Source organism: Lepidochelys kempii, chromosome 8, assembly GCF_965140265.1.
Source record: "Lepidochelys kempii isolate rLepKem1 chromosome 8, rLepKem1.hap2, whole genome shotgun sequence".
Classification (NCBI taxonomy): Eukaryota; Metazoa; Chordata; order Testudines; family Cheloniidae; genus Lepidochelys; species Lepidochelys kempii.
Window position 1 is genome coordinate 79,043,577 of NC_133263.1, and position 20,730 is coordinate 79,064,306.

The 20,730-nt window shown below is 40.0% G+C and overlaps 1 protein-coding gene and 1 long non-coding RNA gene across 6 annotated transcripts in view; one reads left to right on the plus strand and one right to left on the minus strand.

The window, feature by feature from the left end:
• Window positions 1-7,540, plus strand: part of LOC140916122 (uncharacterized) — a 30,864-nt gene extending 23,324 nt beyond the window's left edge. The window contains exons 3-4 of the long non-coding RNA XR_012160431.1: window positions 3,497-3,899; window positions 7,431-7,540. This is a non-coding gene — a long non-coding RNA (uncharacterized lncRNA). The remainder of the gene's footprint in view (window positions 1-3,496; window positions 3,900-7,430) is intronic.
• The window catches only part of DNAI3 (dynein axonemal intermediate chain 3), a 55,674-nt gene that overhangs the window by 23,600 nt on the left and 11,344 nt on the right, over window positions 1-20,730 (minus strand). For all 5 annotated transcript variants that reach the window (XR_012160430.1, XR_012160427.1, XR_012160429.1 and 2 more), the window contains exons 3-13: window positions 19,127-19,168; window positions 12,391-12,572; window positions 11,701-11,805; window positions 9,078-9,224; window positions 7,890-8,089; window positions 7,399-7,515; window positions 5,964-6,154; window positions 4,967-5,091; window positions 4,788-4,877; window positions 1,005-1,094; window positions 18-146 (exon numbers count right to left, since the gene is read on the minus strand). Coding sequence is in view for 1 of the 5 variants with exons in the window: in XM_073357196.1 (XP_073213297.1) it covers window positions 18-146; window positions 1,005-1,094; window positions 4,788-4,877; window positions 4,967-5,091; window positions 5,964-6,154; window positions 7,399-7,515; window positions 7,890-8,089; window positions 9,078-9,224; window positions 11,701-11,805; window positions 12,391-12,572; window positions 19,127-19,168 (1,418 nt within the window). In the remaining 4 variants the exon portion in view is untranslated. The remainder of the gene's footprint in view (window positions 1-17; window positions 147-1,004; window positions 1,095-4,787; window positions 4,878-4,966; window positions 5,092-5,963; window positions 6,155-7,398; window positions 7,516-7,889; window positions 8,090-9,077; window positions 9,225-11,700; window positions 11,806-12,390; window positions 12,573-19,126; window positions 19,169-20,730) is intronic.

Consider the following 20,730-nt stretch of genomic DNA (forward strand, 5'->3'; position numbering starts at 1 on the left):
TATCCATTGAAACTCACCTCAAAATAGTCTGGCAGCCAGTGTATATCTGTTATTACTGTTTTATGGCCATATTCTATGGAAGAGACTGCACAATATCTCACAAAATGTGGTTCCTTACCACTTTGTTGTGCTTGTATAAACGTTGGCTAGAGAAGTTTTTAAAAGATACATTTTAAAAGGTATGTTTTGCAAAATACAACATTAGTTATCAAGAAAAAAAGAGGAAACTTCTCATATTGTTAATGTCCCTTTACAGTATTTTAGTTCAACCTAGAAACCTTTCTAGGGCTCTGATCTAAAGCCCATTAAAGTCAATGTAAAGTCTCACTCAGCTTTGAATCAGACCCTGGCATACCATACTCTAAAATTTATGTCCACAATTGCTCCACCCACCTCCAATATAGCATTATTTCTTCCACTGTGCTCTCAGGCCTTCCTTCTAATTACCCACTTTTGTATCCTCTTTCCATTCTCATCTTTGTGCCTTCTTCCATACCACACACTCTGCCTGGAACTATCTCCCTCATTCCATGAGCCAAACCACCTTCCCTCTACCCTTTAAATCTGTCCTTTAAAACACACTTCCATACACACCTTTAGCACTGGGGAAAATTTCTGTTCTGCTTTCAGTTTATACCTCATCCAATACTGATTTGATCTATTCGGTAGCTTCCTGGGGGTAGGGCTGAATACACTGTTGGTGCTCAATAAATAACAATGCCCTATTGTATCTCTGGTCTGTGTGGATTACAGTAATATTATTTATCTGAGTTGATGATGTAGATATGAGATTTTGATAAAGATTTATTTTGTTGCCTCACGTATTGGAATACAAACAGTCTAGTTAGTACTTCATTGCCAGGCTGATATTTCCTTCATTTTAAGCCTGCATTCCCTTTCCCATATTTTATTTCCTAACTTTCTCTCATTTTCCTTCCCCCCCCTTTTTTTTTAATTCACAGCAGGGCATACTCCAGCACTAAATACAGAACTCAAGTACTAACCATATTAACAGCAGTGTTCTTGCTTCCACCAGCACCAGTTTTAGCATTCTGCAGCTTTTCTTCATACTCAGAAATGTCCCACAGTACAACCTATGAGGAGAAATGAATGTCCTTACAAAGTATTTTTTCTGTTTAAATGATAGATTAAAACATATTTCTGAACTGTAATATGAGCACTGTTTGAGACAAGAAGGAGGAAGGCTACTTTCTATACCAGAACTGGAGGGTGGTGGTTTTTTTTTAAGGTATTGCCTCTGTAGACCCTCACTGTAGCAGTCTCGTGCAACAAGACTGCAAATCCTAGAACCATCTGAGTCACTTAACAATTGGTTGGTCTGTGTAGCTTGTCACCCTGATCAAGCATTTCTAAGTGTTACCTTTAAAGTGATTGCTGAGGTTGTGGACTAAAAAACTGCTTCTATGACATCACATCCTCAGACTCAATAAAGGATTAGACATTTCTATGGATGATGAGAATGTTTACTGACAGGATAAAACATTTATATGGGATGTAAACTTTCATGTTTCATAAACCAACATTAATTGATGAAAGTTGGGAATAAAACTTCCCGTCCATAAAAATGTCTAATCCTTTTCTGAATTGTTTTAATCTCTTGGGGTCAGTAATATCTTGTGGTTCCACAGGTTAATTATGTGTTTGTAAAGAAGCAATTTCTTTTTTTAACAGATTAAATGCATTTCCTCTCAATTTTATTGTCCTGCACTTAGAACGGAAGAATTCCATGCACTGCTATAGGCTGGGGATCGACTGACTAAGCGGCAGTTCTGCAGAAAAGGACCTGCAGATTACAGTGGATGAGAAGCTGGATATGAGTCAACGGTATGCCCTTGTTGCCAAGAAGGCAAAAGGCATACTGAACTCCATTAGTAGGAGCATTGCCAGCAGTTGACGGAAGTAATTATTTCCCTCTATTCGGCACTGGGGAGGCCACATGTGGAGTACTGTGTCCAGTTTTGGGCCCCCCACTACAGAAAGGATGTGGACCAGTTGGAGAGTCCAGCGGAGGGCAACAAAAATTATTAGAGGGCTGGGGCACATGACTTATGAGGAGAGGCTGAGGGAACTGGGGTTATTAAGGGCTTGGCTACGCTTGCAAGTTAGAGTGCATTAAAGTAGCCCCAGGCGCCCTAGCTCCTGAGGTGTCCACAGTGGCAAGGCATGTATAGCGCCTGGACTCTGTAGCTGGAGCGCTCCTGGTAATCCACCTCTATAAGAAGCATAAAGCTTGCTGCGCCCCGGCTGAAACAAGGTCAGTGTGGACAAGGTGTTGCATTACTGTGCTGTGATTGGCCACCAGAAATGCCCCATAATCCCCTGAAGTCAAGTGGCCACTCTTCTCATTCTGTTGAAATCGGCCGCAGGCATGCGGATATTCCCTTTCAAAGCTCAGTTTCTGACAGCCAGCATGCTTATCTGCTCTGGGACAAAGCAAACCGTTAGTGTGGAATGCTGCCATTGTGAGTGTGTGTGAGAGAGGGGAGAGGGTCTGCTGCTGTCTGAACTTACAAGACAACATTCTGACACACTCTTAGCCCCCTAGAACACACTGTCTCTCCCCCCCATACACACAACACACTTCCTGTCACACTCCACCCCCTTCCTCCCCACATTTGAAAAGCACGTTGCAACTACTTGCACACCGGGATAGCTACCACAGTGCACTGCTCTTTGTGGCGTTGCAAGAGCTGCTAATGTGTCCACGCCAGTGCGCTTGCAGCTGACAGTGTAAACACACAGCAGCATTTTCCCTGCTGTGGTCTCCGAAGGCTGGTTTAACTCCCAGCGCTCTACATCTGCAAGTGTAGCCAAGCCCTTAGTCTGCAGAAGAGAAGAGTGAGGGGGAGAGTCTAACAGATTCTTTTGTTCCTGTGAGGCTGGGTTTGTCCCATACCTGCCCTGATGAAGTGTGAACTGCTTCTCTGCTCTTGGAGAGTTTTTGCCTGGGCTTATTTTAAGCCATGAGGATACATTTTCAGCCTCATAACTACATACATGAAATTATAACCTGTAAGATTACTATAACATCACTGTAACAACAATGCTCAGTGCCTTCCGAAGACACCCGCTATGACAAACTTTGCATTGGATGCCACACAATCATTTTATAAAGATGAACATGGGGGTGTAGGGTGTTCCCCTGAGGTACAGTGTCACACTATTTCATTAGGAGGGTGGAGAAGCACTGGAATGGGTTACCTAGGGAGGTGGTGAAATCTCTGTCCTTAGCTGTTTTTAAGGCCAGTTTGACACAGCCCTGGCTGGGATGATTTAGTTGGGATTGGTCCTGCTTTGAGCAGGGGGTTGGACTACATGAGCTCCTGAGGTTTCTTCCAGCCTTAATCTTCTATGATTCTATGTCTCCTTGTTTTTGTATTATGGTAGAGGATAAATGGGGTGCCCAACTATATCTTTTGTACCATTTATCATTTTATTCTCTATCATGTTCATATTTTATTGATTTCCTCTCTAGAACCAAAAAAGTAGGAGAACTCTAAAGATGGGAAGCATTCATATTCTAAAGCCACAATGATGTACAAGCAGGGACATGGATCTGGACATGGCCTGGTGCAACTGGTAACAGACACGCAGGTACTATTGGTCCAAGGAAAGGCCCACACTTCTGCCATATTGGAGATGAAGGATAAAGGCAGCATAGCCCTCCTAAAGACAAGCATCTACCGAAACCATGAAGAAGTTATGATCACAGTCTGCTTTAGTACCATCTACATCAAGGAAGCTGGACTGATCTGCTGTACTAGATCCCTCACAAGACCACAACTTCTTTACATATTCTCCCTTCCTTTAAGGTATCTGGTGCTGTCCCCTGGCAGACAGGATACTAACTAGACAGACTGCTGATCTGATCAAGCATGGTAATTTCTATGTTTTTTCTACGACCTGCTATCAATGGATGAAAATGCTCCGTTTCTGGAGCCAAGAGACCTGGATGGGTCTAGAGATTTCAGTTAGCTTAGCCACTTAGATATGAGAAGTGGACATTTTTAGTCAACCCAGTACCCTTAGTGGTTCTGGGACATGAAGAATAGTATGCAATACTCCTAAGAGTGGCAACGTGCCAAGGCAATTCTATGGAGGAGAAACCTGAGATACTCCTTCTCATAAATTACCAACAAAACAGCAAAATGTATTAAAGAAAAAAAATGAGAGTCCATGAGGGTCACTGTCCAAACAGTTGTCCACAGTATGAGGAATTTCTTCAGATAAGATCATGCCTATCCTATCAGCATTATTTGGTGTGGAATACTCTCTTGTGCTGTCAAACCTCTCTCACAAGAGGGATTTAGACGCAGACATAGGTAGGGAACCACGAGGAATGTGGTTCCTTAAGATACTGAGAAGGAACAGGGGAATAGGACATAAAGTGCAGGCAACAGGATTTCCTTGTAGATATTTGATTATCCATTGGTTAAGAGACTTGGTTGCCCATACCTGCACAATAAAGGTACAAACCCTGTTTCACTACCACAGTGGGCTCATTTGTACAGAATCCATGGGAGCTGAAACTTGGGAATTTTTCCCACAAGTGGTGTGATTTGGCCATGTGTATTTTGACTGTGCTTCACTAGTTTATACAAACTACCAAGTTTGCTGCCATACTGCATTTTCCATTTGTTCAAGAACACTCAATATTCACTATTTAGTGCAGATACACTAATGTAGTAAATTAAAATTCAAAAATGAAGATTGACTAGAACAATCCACATAGAAAATAACGGAAGGAAAAAGAAAGGAACCAACACCTGTCCATTCATACAGCCTCCAGCAATGATATTGGGATCAGATGGACAGAACTCAAAGCAGTAGATATCTTCAGGGCAATCCAGCATTAACTAGAAAAAATAATAATCAATTGAGAAATGGAAAGATTGTTCCTTTGTTGTCTGAATGCTTTGAATATTTTAAAATCCTGTTTAAATACCTGAGGGTGAATAGGGTCAGAGAAACTCCAAAAAAGAATTGGTGACTTCCGCAACAACAGTTTACCCGATTGGGCAATGCGTTCTTCATAAGAAAGCCGCTCTGTTACTGACACTGCTATAATCCCTGATGGAGGGGAAAACAAACAACTTCATTGTCGATAAAGGGAAAATGTTAGCAGTTCTTAAAAAAAAAATGCTATGCCCACTTCAAGTGTTAATGGCTCTGTTAATTATTGCTTTATAGGTGACCTGTAAAGAGAGACAATTGGATATGTCTCCTTTTCATATACATAGCCAATTTTCTTTCCCACTGTAGGTCACCTTTAAAGCAATAATTTTAGTTAATGAATGATTAGGCACCTTATAAATGCATGATGGAAGCCCAAGACCAGAATATGACACAATATTTTTGCTAAGAGTCGTTTAATTGTAATCTCAAAACTGGAATAACGTGATAGACATGGTTATGCTCTTGGGCACCCATTAAGAAACCAATTCCTTTATTGTTATACTTAAAAAGAAGGCAGATTTCCTGTGCATCCTCCAGTGTTGGTTATTCAATGGCATGTGTGGAGCTGCAATATCCCAAAGGAAGCACTGGAAAGCATTCAGAATGTATACTGGTGCTCTTTGCACTCAGGTGGAGCCACATAGCCAAGTGGTGGGGAGAAGTTGAAAGAGAAGCAGGGCCCCATGGAGAGTGTGTGCTTCTGGGATAATATGAGAAAGAAATTAGGCCCAGCACAATTACAGTCCCTTTAAATGGGTTTCACAAGGGGAAAATTTCCTTCCTATGTATTCTCTACTATACACTTGTACAAGAAATCATCTGGCCTACAACATTACCTCTTTGATTTCTACACAATATCTGTCCATATCCCACTTTATCTCAAATCAGTGGTTTCCACATTTAAAAGCCAATAAAACCTTTATCAATTTAAACTTTAAAGCTCTCAAACTATTTCAGGCATGAACTAAATATTTGATAAGCATTACCATAAATGGTTGGGTGCCAGCAAACACAGCTAACTGTTCTATGCTTCAGATAGTGCAGGTCTGTAAACGATTGGTATTCCTTAAGGTAAGCATCTGACTTGCCACCAAAGGCACTTTCATCTTCTGCTAATGCTTTCCAGTCATCAAAAAAGACATTCATTATTTCATTTTGCTGCAATGCTATTTCCACTCTGTTATGAAAATAATAGTTAACATTTTCAAAAATGTCAGATGTGAATATTCAATGGGATAATTACCCACTAATTCAATAGAGAGACATTTTTCATTTAAAAATTATGACCACATCCCCCAAAGTGGTATGCACATGGTTACCCTGTGCTGGTCAGTCCTCTCAAGAGAGCCCTTCACATTCAAATACACTTAAAAAAAAATAGACGTACTGTGCTATCACTTCACTTGTGTGTACTCAGATTTGATTTCAGTGGGCTTAGATTAGGCTCTTCAAGTTTACTGCCCGATCCTAGAACCCCAAGGATTTCAGTGGACTCCTCAAGTGAGTAAGAGCTGTAGAACTGGGCCCTCACAGTTTATAGTTCCTCCTTCTACTTAATCCAGCAGAGGAGTCCTAGGGCCACATCCTCAATTGATATAAATAGATGTAGCTCCCTGACTTTAATAGAGCTATGTCCATTTACACCTGCTGAGGATCTGGGCCATAATTTTTTGTTTGCCCATGAAAATGAATTTGTCATGAACTGTATTACTTGTTCCCATGTAAATGAATGTGATGTCACAAACCTATTACAGTATCAAGAAAGAAGAAAAATAGGCTAGGAAGATGCAGAATATAGAAAATTAGGAACTGCACTACTTGGACCAGACCACTGGTCCATCTAGAGCAGTATTCTGTCTCTGACAGCGGCCAATATCTGATGCTTCAGAGGAAGGTGTTAAAGTCACTTTATTGGACGAGTATGCAATAGCATTACTATGATGGAAGTACTTCAATAATTAGCAAAAGTGACAGTGTAGAGCAGTGGTGGGCAACCTGTGGCCTGTGGAGTATGGAAAAGCACATGGACTGAGTGAGACCTATACTTTAAATTTCAGATGGTTCAAAGTTTCTGTCAGTAAGAAAGTTTTTAATTGTGGCTTAACAGCTGACTAACTTGTTTTAGAGATTTGAAACCACCTTCCACAAAGCACAACACAACAGCATGGATTGGAGACACATGCATCAGAGAATTCAGTTTTTGTCTTGATTTTAAAACTAACAGTTACAAACCTAAAAAGAAAAGGAGTACTTGTGGCACCTTAGAGACTAACCAATTTATTTGAGCATGAGCTTTCGTGAGTTACAGCTCACACTCTGAAACCAGTTATAAACCTAAGTATATCGTGACACCTCTTGTATAGTTGTGTATACCGCTTTACTGAAGGTAAACTTTTATGCATATTGTTGCAACATTTTTACCTTAAAAGCACTGAGATAATAAATTCTTTCAGATCCTCAGATGACAAACACAGCTCTTTTTCTTCATCTGAGAACTCTCTGGGAAAATACTGTGTGGCTGCATTTCTTGGATAGGTCCTAAGCAATTTGGAACAAATTTTAACACAGGTAAGTTTGAAAGAATTTTTTTAAAAGAAGCCTTATGATATATAAAAAATGGAAAGCTAACTATGTTAATTTTTTGCTAATGTTGTTAAGGTGATTTGGGTTGATACGACTTTGGAAGTGGGGGAGAACTTAGATGCACAGTATTTGAAAAGGTGCTCTCAGAGGACCTGACTCTGCTCTCATGCGGGATTTACAACTGTGTAACTCCATTGACTCCAATGAGTTATTCCTGGTTTACCTTACTGTTAGTGAGCTCAGAATCGGGACATAAATTAATAAATAATAATGAAGGGATTGTTTCCCTTTATAATTACTAAAAACTGTTAAATCAATTTCAAACTTACCACTTTGTTTGAGTACTCATTTCCCTTACTTTTGGAACGACTTGTGTACCAACATCTTTTTCAAGTTTCTTAATGATGAAATTTTTATCCTGATAGGATGTACATTCAATGTAGCCATCTTTTACACTTGAAGCATTTCTATCAGTAAATTTGACCTTTGAACCAAACTCTCTGCGCACTCGAGAAATCATATATTTAATCTGCAATACACCCAAAAGAAGAGATTTTCTGAAGTAACCACAGGAAAAATATTCTTGAAAGGCAAGTCCTTTAAAACAGCAAGATTCAGAGATCTGCAAGGTCACTTGTGGTGGTCACTTGTAAACAGAGTTCACAAACATTTATAGATTTTGAAATTCTGTACCTCTCTCATGAGCCCAAATTACCAATAAGTGTGTGTCATCATATTTTTTTATCTTTCTAAATTGTACAGGACTTCTGAATATTTTTTAAATTATTCCTAGCACTGAAAGGGATAATCCTGTTACTCTGAGATATCAAAATTGTCCATTTGCCCAAGTAACTACTTCACTTCTCTCTGGGAGAAATTTACTCTGCTCTGACAGCCACCACAAGGACTATATGCCACGTAAGCCAAATGCTATGTCAGACAGCAGACTCCAGAACAAACGGAAGAGAATACTGCATCCCATTTAAACTACATGGAGAATTTGGATTTCCCAGAGGTTAATGGGAGTTTTTCCATTGACTTGTTTGGAGCAGGATTGGGACCTTAAGTCAATAGAAAATAATTACAATGATCTAAATTGTAATTATTTGGCAAAGATATCAAAACTACCACCCCAAACCTTACGAATGGTGATGGGGATACTTAATGGCCAAAAGTGGCCATGACTTCTGTTTTACATCTCCAGCAGCAGAGTGCCTTCATTACAGTCTAGGGCACTGGATCATGTATGGATTTAAATGGAAAAGGAAAACATCAGAATCAGAAACATCAGAAGTTCCTACAGAACTTTCAGTTTTTCTTAGAGGTCTAGTTAGTTCCAACTCTCCTTTGCTGTGATGTCTGACAAGATCGCAATCAAAATTGGGATGACCACAAGAATTTCAGGCATACCTCTAAATTTTCTGCCTTCTGTTCATTTAAGAAACTTCTTTAATTTTATTTTAACCAAGAATTTGTGAGATTATGATTTTGATTGAATTATATCTATAATTTCTGACCTTTCTAAGAGATTCATTAACTGATTCTTCTTCAATTTCCTTTTCACTGCCAAGGGAGACCCAAGGTTTGCGGACAGGAGGCTTATAAACGTATTCCTCTGTTGTTCCTTCTTTAGTCTCTCCTTCTTCTTCCACTGGCTCTGGAGGCTGTAAGACAAAGTAATTGCAAAGAAGATATTTATAGTTTTTCACATATAAACATAAATATATTATTTAAATGTAGATACCAAATTCAGTGTTGCCAATTCTTATTCACACAAATAGTCTCAATGTAGTCAATCCGGCTACTCACAGGAGTAAGGGTTTGGAGGATTAGGCCCTGTCCTTTTAGCAATGAATTTTCCAATTTTCCATAAAGGGACACTGTCAATCTGAAAGCAAGTCAGTTTTTTAAAAACAAGTTTAAAGTAGTTTCATGTACTCCACCTGCTCCCGAGTCCACAGTAACTAGCTAACAGAATCGTTAGGAAAGGGGTAGATAATAAGACAGAAAATGTCACATTGCCTCTATATAAATCCATGGTACACCCACATCTTGAATACTGAATGCAGATGTGGTTACCCAACTCAAAAAAGATAAATTGGAACTGGAAAAGGTACAGCAAAATGATTAGGGGTATGGAACAGCTTCCATATGAGAAGAGGTTAATAAGACTTGGACTTTTCAGCTTGGAAAAGAGGAGTCTAAGGGGGGATATGATAGAGGTATATAAAATCATGAGTGGTGTGGAGAAAGTGAATAAGGAAAAGTTTATTTACTTGTTCCCATAATATAAGAACTAAGGGCCACCAAATGAAATTAATGGGCAGCAGGTTTAAAACAAACAAAAGGAAGTATTTCTTCACACAACACGGTCAACATGTAGAACTCTTAGCCAGAGGATGTTGTGAAGGCCCAGACTGTAACAGGGTTCAAAACAGAACTAGATAAATTCATGGAGGATAGGTCCATCAATGGCTATTATCCAGGATGGCAGGGCTGGTGTTCCTAGCCTCTGTTTGCCAGAAGCTGGTAATGGGAAACAGGGGATGGATCACTTGATGATACCTGTTCTGTTCATTCCCTCTAAAGCACCTGGCACTGGTCACTTTTGGAAGACACGATACTGTGGTAGGTGGACCTTTGGTCTGACTCAGTATGGCCATTCTTATGTACAATCACTATTTTATTTTCTATTAAAATGCTTCCCTCCCCCGCCCCGCTTGCTGGTGTGCGACAGATGCACCCGAACAAAAGGAGAAAATGACTAAGGCCCTCATTCTGCAGCATACTGCACTTGGAAGGTCACAGGGGTCCACACAGTGGTGCTCCAGTGCACAGTACATTGCAGAAGTGACACCGAACTAATTAAGGTTCCAGTCCTGCAAACACTTAAGCATGTTAGTAACCTCAGGAAAATAAATAGGCCTACTGAAATCACATGTACAAATATTTGCAAATCAGGGTCTAAATGACTATATAAAAAATGTCTGCAAATGTACAAAATGAAAATAAGAAGCACATTTTTCTCTAATTTTTCAACTATAGTAATTTTATGTGCTCCTTGTAACAACAGTAGAAAAAAAATCAAGACCAAATGTGACTTTCAGTTACAAGGTTAATGTTTTCCTCTAATGTTTACAAATATATAAATCTGGAGTTATTTTTGCAAGTACAGTTTGTTGAATAGAGTGTCTTCCTTTGAAGAGCCTATTAATCTCTTACTGAAATGTGTCTAATCTGGAAAGCTAGAGATTTTGCACATGTGATTAGCAGTTTTATGAGAAATGGTAATCGTGACACCAATCAAGTCAGTGGCAAAAATCCCATTGACAATGGAGTTGGGATTTCACCCAAACACTTTTTCAGTATAAATTATAGGTATATTTTGCATGTTCAGACTAACTTCAAGGGTAAAATTCTTGGAATTCGAATGCTTTATTTATATGTGTGTTCAATACAGATCTTCTTTTCATGTCATTGAAGAAGATCTGTGTCAATGACATAAAAAGAAGAATCAGACTAGCCACTAATGCATTCCTAAAACTCTGTAATATCTGGAAGGCTGAAGACATTTCAATAAAAATTAAAATCAGTGTATACTAGACAAATGTGTTGATATTGCAGTATGGGTTGGAATGTTGGAGCATGAGGAAAGCTGATGAACATGAGATATTGACTGTAGAAATGAACTAGCAGAGAGGAATACTGAGATAGTCAAGACTGCAGAAAATAAAAAATTATGTGATAAAAACATGGCAAGAAATAATGCTGTTACAGAAGAGTCAAGAAAGACAACTGTAATGGTTTGAACATGTGTCAAAAATGAACCCAGAAAGGATACAAATATGTTGATATGTACCAGAGTGCAAGCAACTAGAAAGGGAGGAAAACCGAGGATGTATTAGATAAACACAGTGAAGAATGACACAGAACAAAAATATTTAAAGATGAATGAGGCTGATACAAAGTGATGGAAAAACTTCATTCGGCCCCATTGTCGCTGCTGAGCTGATGGATGAGAATTAAAGAGAAAGAGAAGAAGAGCAATACACATCTCAAAGTGTGCGTGTGTGTGTGTCTAGCACTGTGAGTTATTTTAAGTATGTGAAATAATGTGAAGGTGTGTTTGAATTTTCTTACATTTAAAAAGCTTTCCTTGGCCTCTTCAGTTGCAACAAGATAAAAGTTCTGTCCATATTTGAACTCTGTATCTAAAACTACCAGAAGTTCTTCCCCTGGATATTCCTGCATGAATAAGAACAGAAAGGTTTCATATATTCCACTTCCAATTACAACTGATATATTAATCTAAGATCTGTAAAATTGTGAATTAGACATTTAAGTAGTCAATACCAGAAAACACAATCCTGAAGAAAAAACAATTCTTAAATGCAAAGAACTGTGACTATTTACTGGAAAGCGGAAAGCAAGTAATGTGCAAAAAAAAGCTTGATCCTATGCACATTGAAGTCAATGGCAAAGTTATCATTAACTTTAGTGGTGGATGATCAGGGTCAGAATTTGCAAAAATTTACAAGTACAGAGGGCTGTTTTGCCCTCACATGTGTGTGTACAAATCTCATGGACTTCAGTGAAAATTTCAAAGCCATATCCAAAGGCATACATAGATTTATTTCTATTTTGTAATATACTAATATTTATTCCCTTTTAAATTTCTTTTTAAGGATTACATATTAATATGAAAAATAGAAATGAAAATACATTTTCCTAGAGTAGTCACAGATGGACAGATGAGGATGGGCCTTACCACTGAAAGTACATGGTATGAGGGTTTTAAGTTTTAAAGTGAAAATGAAAGGAGTTACGTACTAGGACTATTTTTTTGACTGGGTGGAAATCGGAGACTGCAGCTCTTGTCTTCATGTCCTGAATTATGTCCTCTTTTTTCAGAAGTTTGTAAGGTTTTTCTTCTGTGACATCTTCATTAATTCGACAATTTAAAATTTCTTGTGTCTTTTGAGTGAAAACTAATGGAAAGATCTCTGGGTGGCCTAGAAAAGGTAAGGCAAAGTTGGAGGGTGAACAAAAATAGTGTTTTCCTTGAAAGGTTGACAGTGTAAGAGATATGTCCTTAACAGTTCTAGATCTTTCTTACGGCTAGCAACATGAAACCTTTGAATCTCTGTACTTAAAGTTTTTGGTACATTTGGTGGCATAGACTGTAAATTCAATATGAAAAGATAACATTGTTTTCATGTTGTAAAAGCCTGCGCCTAACACATTTTGCATAATCAATATATGTTATTTAAAATAAAATATTTCAAGAAAACAGAAGAATAAATTCACAGTCATCCTATGCTATACTAAGGCAGAAGTTTTGTGCTAGGAGTTGGCTGTGTGGATGGCAAAGAAACATTTACTTGCTGCTAATCTAGCATTCACAAAATAATGATCAGCTGATTTCTTTAACATGGTGGATAGCCTGGAAAATCTAAGTTATGTCTATTCTTTGGCTGAAGAGAATCCTTCCTGGAGAGTGGAAATCTTGTATCACTGTGGATAAAATTTACAGTATTCAGACCAAAACATCTGCATCTATAAAACTACAGTAATATATGGAGGGGACAAGTGCTCAGTATTTTCTGCTTGAGTTTTGTTCAATGTTGCTCAGTAATATGCTGGGGAAACTTCATTCCACAACCTGCACTTTGGTCTTATTTCTAGCTAGTGATGGCCAGTAGGGAAATACTGGTCCTTTGCTACAGGAGATGGCCAATCTACCTTGAAAGAGAACAGAGGACCAAGTGCTCTTAAGGAAGCATGCATATGTCCTCTGATCAAAACCCAGCTCTAGATGCTGATAATGTGCGTAATTAGTGACTGTATCTGTTTGAGATTATGGAAAAGGTTGCAGCAAGACAACTCATAGTATCTTGATGCCTCTGACTTCCTAAACCCTTGTCATTCAGGGCTTTGACTATTATATTTGCATTGGTCAATGGCCTTCAGGAAGTGGATAAAGACAGGGTGTCCATACTGATATTGTCAGGTTTGCCAGCAGTCTTTGCTACAGTTAATTGAGGTTTTGTTAACTCATGTGAAGACCAAACTGGGTTTAGACAGAGCTGCTATGTGCTAGCTTCATGCACCCAGTGTTAGGCAATTGCTCTTCTGTCTCATGGGTTCTCACACGGGGTGCTGCAGACTTCCTCTCTGTCACCTCATACATCTTGTTCAGTGTGCATGAGGCCATTAGGAGGGTTACTGAAGAGGCATGGACTGAAATGCTTTCGATATACTTAATGATTGCCAGCTCTATGGCCCTGACTGAGGAAAGTCCATGAGTCCATCCCTATTCAGGACAGCAATTAAGCCCATGCTTAACTTTAAGCACAGGTTTATGTACTGTCCTGAACAGGGATGCTTTTCTAAATCAGGACCCTCATCTCCATTTCATCCTGTCTTGTGTGCAGTTGAGTCTATTTCTCAGTTACTGGGTGAGATTGAAGCATGATAGCTCAGTGGTTTGAGCATTGGCCTGCTAAATCCAGGGTTGTGAGTTCAATCCTTGAGGGGGCCATTTGGGATCTGGGGCAAAAATTGGGGATTGGTCCTGCTTTGAGCAGGGGGTGGACTAGATGACCTCCTGAGGTCCCTTCCAACCCTGATATTCTATGATTCTATGAATAAGAGCAAACTGATTGAGACTCAAACCAGGTAAAACTGAGGTGGCAATGACTGGCCAAGGGAGACAACCAGAGCATATGACAAAGATTATATCTGCCCCTTTGATTGAGAGTATGTAGCCATCATTTGTTACTAAAGTGTGAATCTTGTTAGGTTCCTATTTGCTTTTAGATAATCAAAGAACATTGACTAGAACTCTGACTGTATCTTCAAAGCCAACCTTCACACTACAATCTATGCCTTTGTTATTTCTAGATAGGATGACTGTAGTAAGTTCTACATGGGATGGGGCTGCACCTTACATCCATTCAAAAGCTGAAGCTAATGTAGAATATGGTGGACCCACTTGTTAGGTGATGTAGCTCACCATGAGTATGAGACACCAGGAGTGCCTCCAGAAATTGACATGGTACGCACTGGTAATCCCTGTGGAGCCATCCCCACTGCTGCCACTGGCCCCAGCATCTAGCCCACCAAGTGTGCACCATGCTCAGCCCCTACCTTCCAGCCCAGTCCACCCAGGTGTAGTGTCATTCCCAGTCCTTGAGAGGGAGGGGACACAAGCTTCTGGAAGTGGGACAAAGCCAGACAAGCCCCTGCGGGGAGCCCTGGTATAGGAGCCAGCCGCATGGAAGCAGCAAGAAGGAGCAGCACTGGCTGGTCCACTGCCCAGTGTGCTCACTCAGGTTTGGCGCCCTGACCCCGTGCACCAGGTTGCAGTGCCAGTCACTCAGTTTTGGCCTCATCACTCTATGTGTCAAAATGGAGGGCCAGAGGGGCCAAATCTGCTGCTTCTTGCTGCTGCCAATCGAATGCAAGGGCACTGTTGTGCGACACCGGTGCTTCCTGAATCGCATTGTCTGCTTGTTGGCTTTGGATGGAATGTAAATAGTTGGTTATAACCTATAAAGGCCTAATTGGTTTGAGCCTTGCCTATTTGAGAGACCTCCTTTTTCGCCATGCAATACTGCCATAGTTGCAGACTACAAAGGCATTCAAGCTGGATCTCTCCTAACTTATTAGAATGGGAGCTGTTGAGAGGACATTCTTCGTAGAGAACCGTAAGCTTTGATCTGACATAGCTCACATCTGCTGACCTTAAGGGCAAGCTGCAAAATGCTTCTTTTCAACTACGCTGAAACCTGCTTAGAGAATGGAGGTTTCTGGGGACCTGAAGGGCCTGGTTAGTTTTGTTATGTTCTTGGTGGCTGGGCGGGTTTTTTTTGAGATTTGCTGATGTTTCAGAGTTTTTTTATTTCCTGTTATATGGTATATTTTGTCAGGATAATCTAGACCTGGAGCAGGCATCTTTTTGTCTATTTTAAGATGAAGTAGGTAAATCTAAAATAGGGATCTTGATCAGCTTGGTAAACATGCTTTGAGAAGTCAACTCAAACCTAATCCTTTTAGAACTGACAAAACAATAAATCCTTTTTAATCTCTATCATCCAGGAAGCTAAATTTCCCAATAGGCCTATAATTTAATATGTAATATTTGATAAATCCCACATTTATCCTTTAAACCCTTTCACTGCAGGTCCTCCACTGCATCTGCTCTGCTGCAGTCATCCACTGAAATCAGTGGAATACTAAGCCATTCCTACCTATACTCTGCAATATGAAAGATGTGTTCTACCTGGACTTCCTGGCTATTACACAACATTGTGCAGTATGCATACAACACACACACACACACACAATTCCTGTGTCTATTTGCTTCACAAGTGCTAATTAACATTTCACTGCTTTCCTTTTCAATATCGCTTATTTTTTAAGGACTTATGTTTGTGTGAGTTTCCAAGAGTATCTGTGTTCTCCCTGTCAGGCACCTTATTCCAGTGACAACCCCAACCCACCTTCAGGATGAGGAGGCCAGGACATGAATCCTTCTTTGGCCTAGCATTTTGGCTATAGGAGCCAACTACGAAGAAGCAACTTGAGAAGTTTACTCCTCCTAAAGAATTGAGCATGTTGTTCTGTAGCACTCTCAGCCCCTGCTGCCCCAGGGAGTGAAGGATGTGGTCAGGACACAGACCCACTCAACCCTAGTACACAGCTGCAATGCTACAAATACAGCCAAGATTTTGATATGTCATGGTTGACAGGCCCAGGAAATTACATTTCCTCTTGCAAAGCATCTCTCTGAGAAGAAAATTACCACCCGTTCAGCATGAGGACTGCCACAGTGCTAAAATCCCCAGTTGCTCTACTGAGGAACTTTCCATCTAACAACATCATGGACAGGCACATGCATGTCATGCCTTCCCTGCACTCCCTTTGCCAGCTCTGTTCCTGTGAGCCACCAGGACAAAAATCCACATCTCTATAGTGCACTGATAACAGGATTTTCATCCATTTTAATCTCCAGTTGGCTCCCAAGAATGGAATGGACAGGGGGAGCAGAGGGACAGCACAACATGCATGTGTATCAGTCCTCACGATTTGTTGCTTGGGGTGTCCAGGACTGATGCCCAGGGTGCAACTAACCAGATTGGTACCCAGAGGAAAATCTATATAACTTTCCTATCCCTACCCATAATATTTTTGGAATCCCCTTATTGTGGAAATTATCAGAAAGGAGGCGAAGATTCCCCCCATCTGATAGAAAAGTGAAAGGAAACCCAAGCAATTAGTCAGGGAATTCTCTCTATGTATCAAAAGGTCCTAATTGAGAATAATGGTGATTTTTCAGATAGCTCATCTAATAAAACAGCTGTACTGCACTCAAATGGTAACAGATGATTTAAAAAACAAAAAGCTTGAACCAGCTGCAAAATATCTTTTCCTTCAGTGTTAACAGAAAAACATTTTCTTAACCTGATGCAGTTTCAGTGTCACATGGAACATAATGAATGTCCATTTAAAATTTATGAAAACTACTCTAGACAGAACACTAGGGAATATACTGTGACAACTGTCCTGCATCAGCAGAGCAGGCTGGATGACTTAAAATGTCTTTTCCACTGCTTATGTTTTTGAGACTAAATTAAAAATTAAAAGCAATGACCAGAATAATAGGTTATATCATAACATCTCTTTGCCTGAAGGATTCCAGTCCAAATCATAATACAAAACTAAGAGCTGATCCTGAAATTCTTTCTCATATCAGTAATTTTGCCAGCTGATGCTTTCCTGAGTAAAAGTTTTTAGCATCAAGGCAAAATTTTTCGATTGTTAACTCTTCTGACTAATGTCTTCCTATATGACTATACCGTGCCTCACACATTTTGGATGCTACTGAAATATAAAAAAATATAAATAATGTATCAAAGACCTATAAAATGGGTCATGGCGGTAAACAGGTACTATCAGCATGACTTTGGAATGATGAAATTATTCATGAGTAGTAAAGGTACAAATAAATTATGCAGGTCAACCTCAGTGAGTGCCAATGAAACCCTTCTATTACCGCACACCACAAATGTTGTACCATTTGTTTGGAAGAGCCTTGTATTGTAGTGGTGGACTTTTAGAAGAGTCTTAGTTTTGGGGACATTGGTTCCTGTTTGTTTATTGTACTATTATAATGTCCGTGCCCACAGTTCACACTTTAACCTGATACTACTATCCTGAGGGGCCAAACAAACCCTAAAGAGCAAAGGGAATTTTGCTAGTTTTATGCTAAGGAGTTAAGAACCAGGAATGAGACTCCTGCACAGATAGTATGTTTAGACAATAGGATCTTTTGCATTTCCAACTACTATAATTCTGTATAAACTGAGTCATAAGGATATCAATTTTTTTCTTCTATTGTTCGCCACTAGGTGGAGCTACAATTCTTATTTGTTTCTCTTGACGACTTTCCAGGAACATCATAAACATAACATTGATATCATCTGAAAGACGAGACATATTCTGTCTTTATTAAAAGCAGAGACAATTTACCCAAGTTTAGGTGAAACTTCTAAGACTGTGTAATTTTACCTCCATCCATCAGCACACAGTACAGAATAATATCATGCTATTCGGGGGAAAGGAGTGATTTATGTCTTTTTTTATAAAATCCTCTGATGAGTATATTCTGATTTGCCTCAGATGTCTCAGGTGTGCAACTGCTTTTAGCCATGAAAGCCGCACCAATAAATGCCAATACATCCAACTGAGAATGTAACCTATTGAGCCTGACGGGGTAGTCTTTTCTCAGGCAAATTTTCAACTGAGGTCAAGAACTGCAAAATCTGTCCAAAAGAATGCATAACAAGAGGGTTCTAGAAAGGCGTGAAAAATCCTACAATATTTAAGACAAGTGAATATATCTAGACATAACTTATTAAAAACAAAAATTGCACTCCTCTTACTCAATATCCAAGGGTAAAAATATCCACTAGGGAAGAAGTGGTTGACATCATGTGAATTCTTTTAGAAGTTTTTAAATGGCAATTGGAATTTCTGTGCCTAATTCTGCAAGCCACTCCCTTGCTAAAACAGTCTCCTACTTGTGGTGCTGGTAATGGTAGACCCCAATGAAATGGACTGTAAATCAGTTTCCAACCAGATTTAAGAATGGTTTAACAATGATTGAAGGAAATCTAAATATTTGGTTTAAATATTGAAGTTTTTCTTTTGACTGCAGGTAATTTACAATAATATCATCCTGTAAATACACTTCACCTCCCCTTCAGTACACAGCTCTCTTCAGCACAAGCAGCTGCCTCCTCTTTTCAACTCCCGATAACACAGGCTTCTAGGTTGGGAAAGCTATTCCTACCCGACAGTCCACACCAAGCTGCCTGCTAATCAGACAGTTGTACTTTACTAGTTAGTTCAGGCAGATGTACTCTTTCATAATTCTTTCTCATCCACAGCAAACTTTTCTTCATCTTTCCTTATTCTTCTACATTATTAACCTCAGTGATTATGGATGCTGTACAATATTCTAAAATTGGTACTGTAAATCCCGATCAATAATGGAACTTACCTATGCTAGCCATAGATATGTCAACTTCCTCATCTTTTTTACCTGAAATACAATAACATGATGTTAAGTTGGCATTTAAAAAATTCTAATACATTAGTTATCCTTGTACAATCTTTAATTTGATAGGGTAACATACACAAATGGCAACACATTCTTTATAATGCATAAAATCTAACCTGTGACGAGGCAGCACAATACACTTTCTATTCAACTTAGATTTTACGAAAGAAACTACCGAATCCTATTAGAATGAGTGTCTAAATGTGTTTTAAGGAGGCATTGATATTTCTTTGAATTTTGAGAGAAATGTAAAATTCATGTTTATTGTGAACAGGTGCTCAAGACACCAAAGAGGAAATCTCCCACCTTGTGGCACAAATGCAGTCACTACACTCTACCTGATAGCATCCCCTGGGCAACTTGCCACCCAGAAATGGTCCTGACTGAATGGGATGGTAAATGGTCAGGTCCCCCTAAACGCTTTGATCAGTAGAGCTGGCTGGTATTCAGAGGAGCAGATGTTGCATCTTTCTAAAGAGTGATGGAGTGGGTACGGAGCTCCAGGGGTCATTGGGTATCCCTGAGCTTATGTGATGGTGTACAAACCCTACAATGAGTCAGGACAGTAAGGGATTAATGGTCTGGCATTCAGTCTGCTCTGCTGCGCAGCACTCACTAGACAGTGATTGGGAGGGTATGACAGGATTTGCATACCCTGCACTAGGCAAGAAAGAGTTAACCCCACATGATGGGCATGCTCCAACTGCTGCCTGAGTATAAAAGGGAGCAGCCCAGCTCATTCTAGGCTGACTACCGAGGAGAGAGGATACTTGGTGGAGGCTCCTGCCCAAGAGCCACTTCAGCACTTGACTGAAGAAACCAGAGATCCCAAGGACCAGACCAGAGACCTGTAGACACAGCTATGTTGACAGAAGAGTGCTTCTGCCGGCATAGCTAATGCTGTTTGGGGAGTGGTGTTCCTACTCCAGTTGGAAAACCCCTTCTGTTGGTGTGTGCTGTGTCTACATTGGAGAGTAGGTCAGCATATGCTGATGTAGCTGTGCTGGCATAGGCTCTGAGGTGTAGACATAGCCCCAGGCAGATGGCCAGAAGGAGGACTGGGGAATAGCTTTGTTCAGTGTTACTTCGTGAGTTTTGTGTCTGAATAACAAGTGAAGCCCTGAGAAAAAGGCCCTGATCTAGACTCTGGCTGTGGTTTCAGTCCTTCCTGGGCTGGGGACATAGGCCTCCAGTCTACACTCGTGAACTGACCCTGGTCCATACCTAGCCTGGGGTGCTGACCTGTTGTTGATAGTATTGATAATTGTTTTAACTGAAGAGGTTTTTATTGATACCATTCACTGAGGTGTGTTTCCTTTCTGGTTTCTGCTGTGATCAGTTGGCCCTCTCCAGACATGATTCCAGCCCTGCTCCCCTTAGAGCAGAGCAGCAGCGCACGGAGTCCAATTTCGATGTCACCTTGATAGCACATTGTGACCTCTTGGGTGAATTTGCCTAAACCACTGAAGAAACTCGTTCCTTACAATACACAGGAGAGCCTCACTAACCTGCACTTTGCTAACTCTCTCTCCCCACTTCTCAGT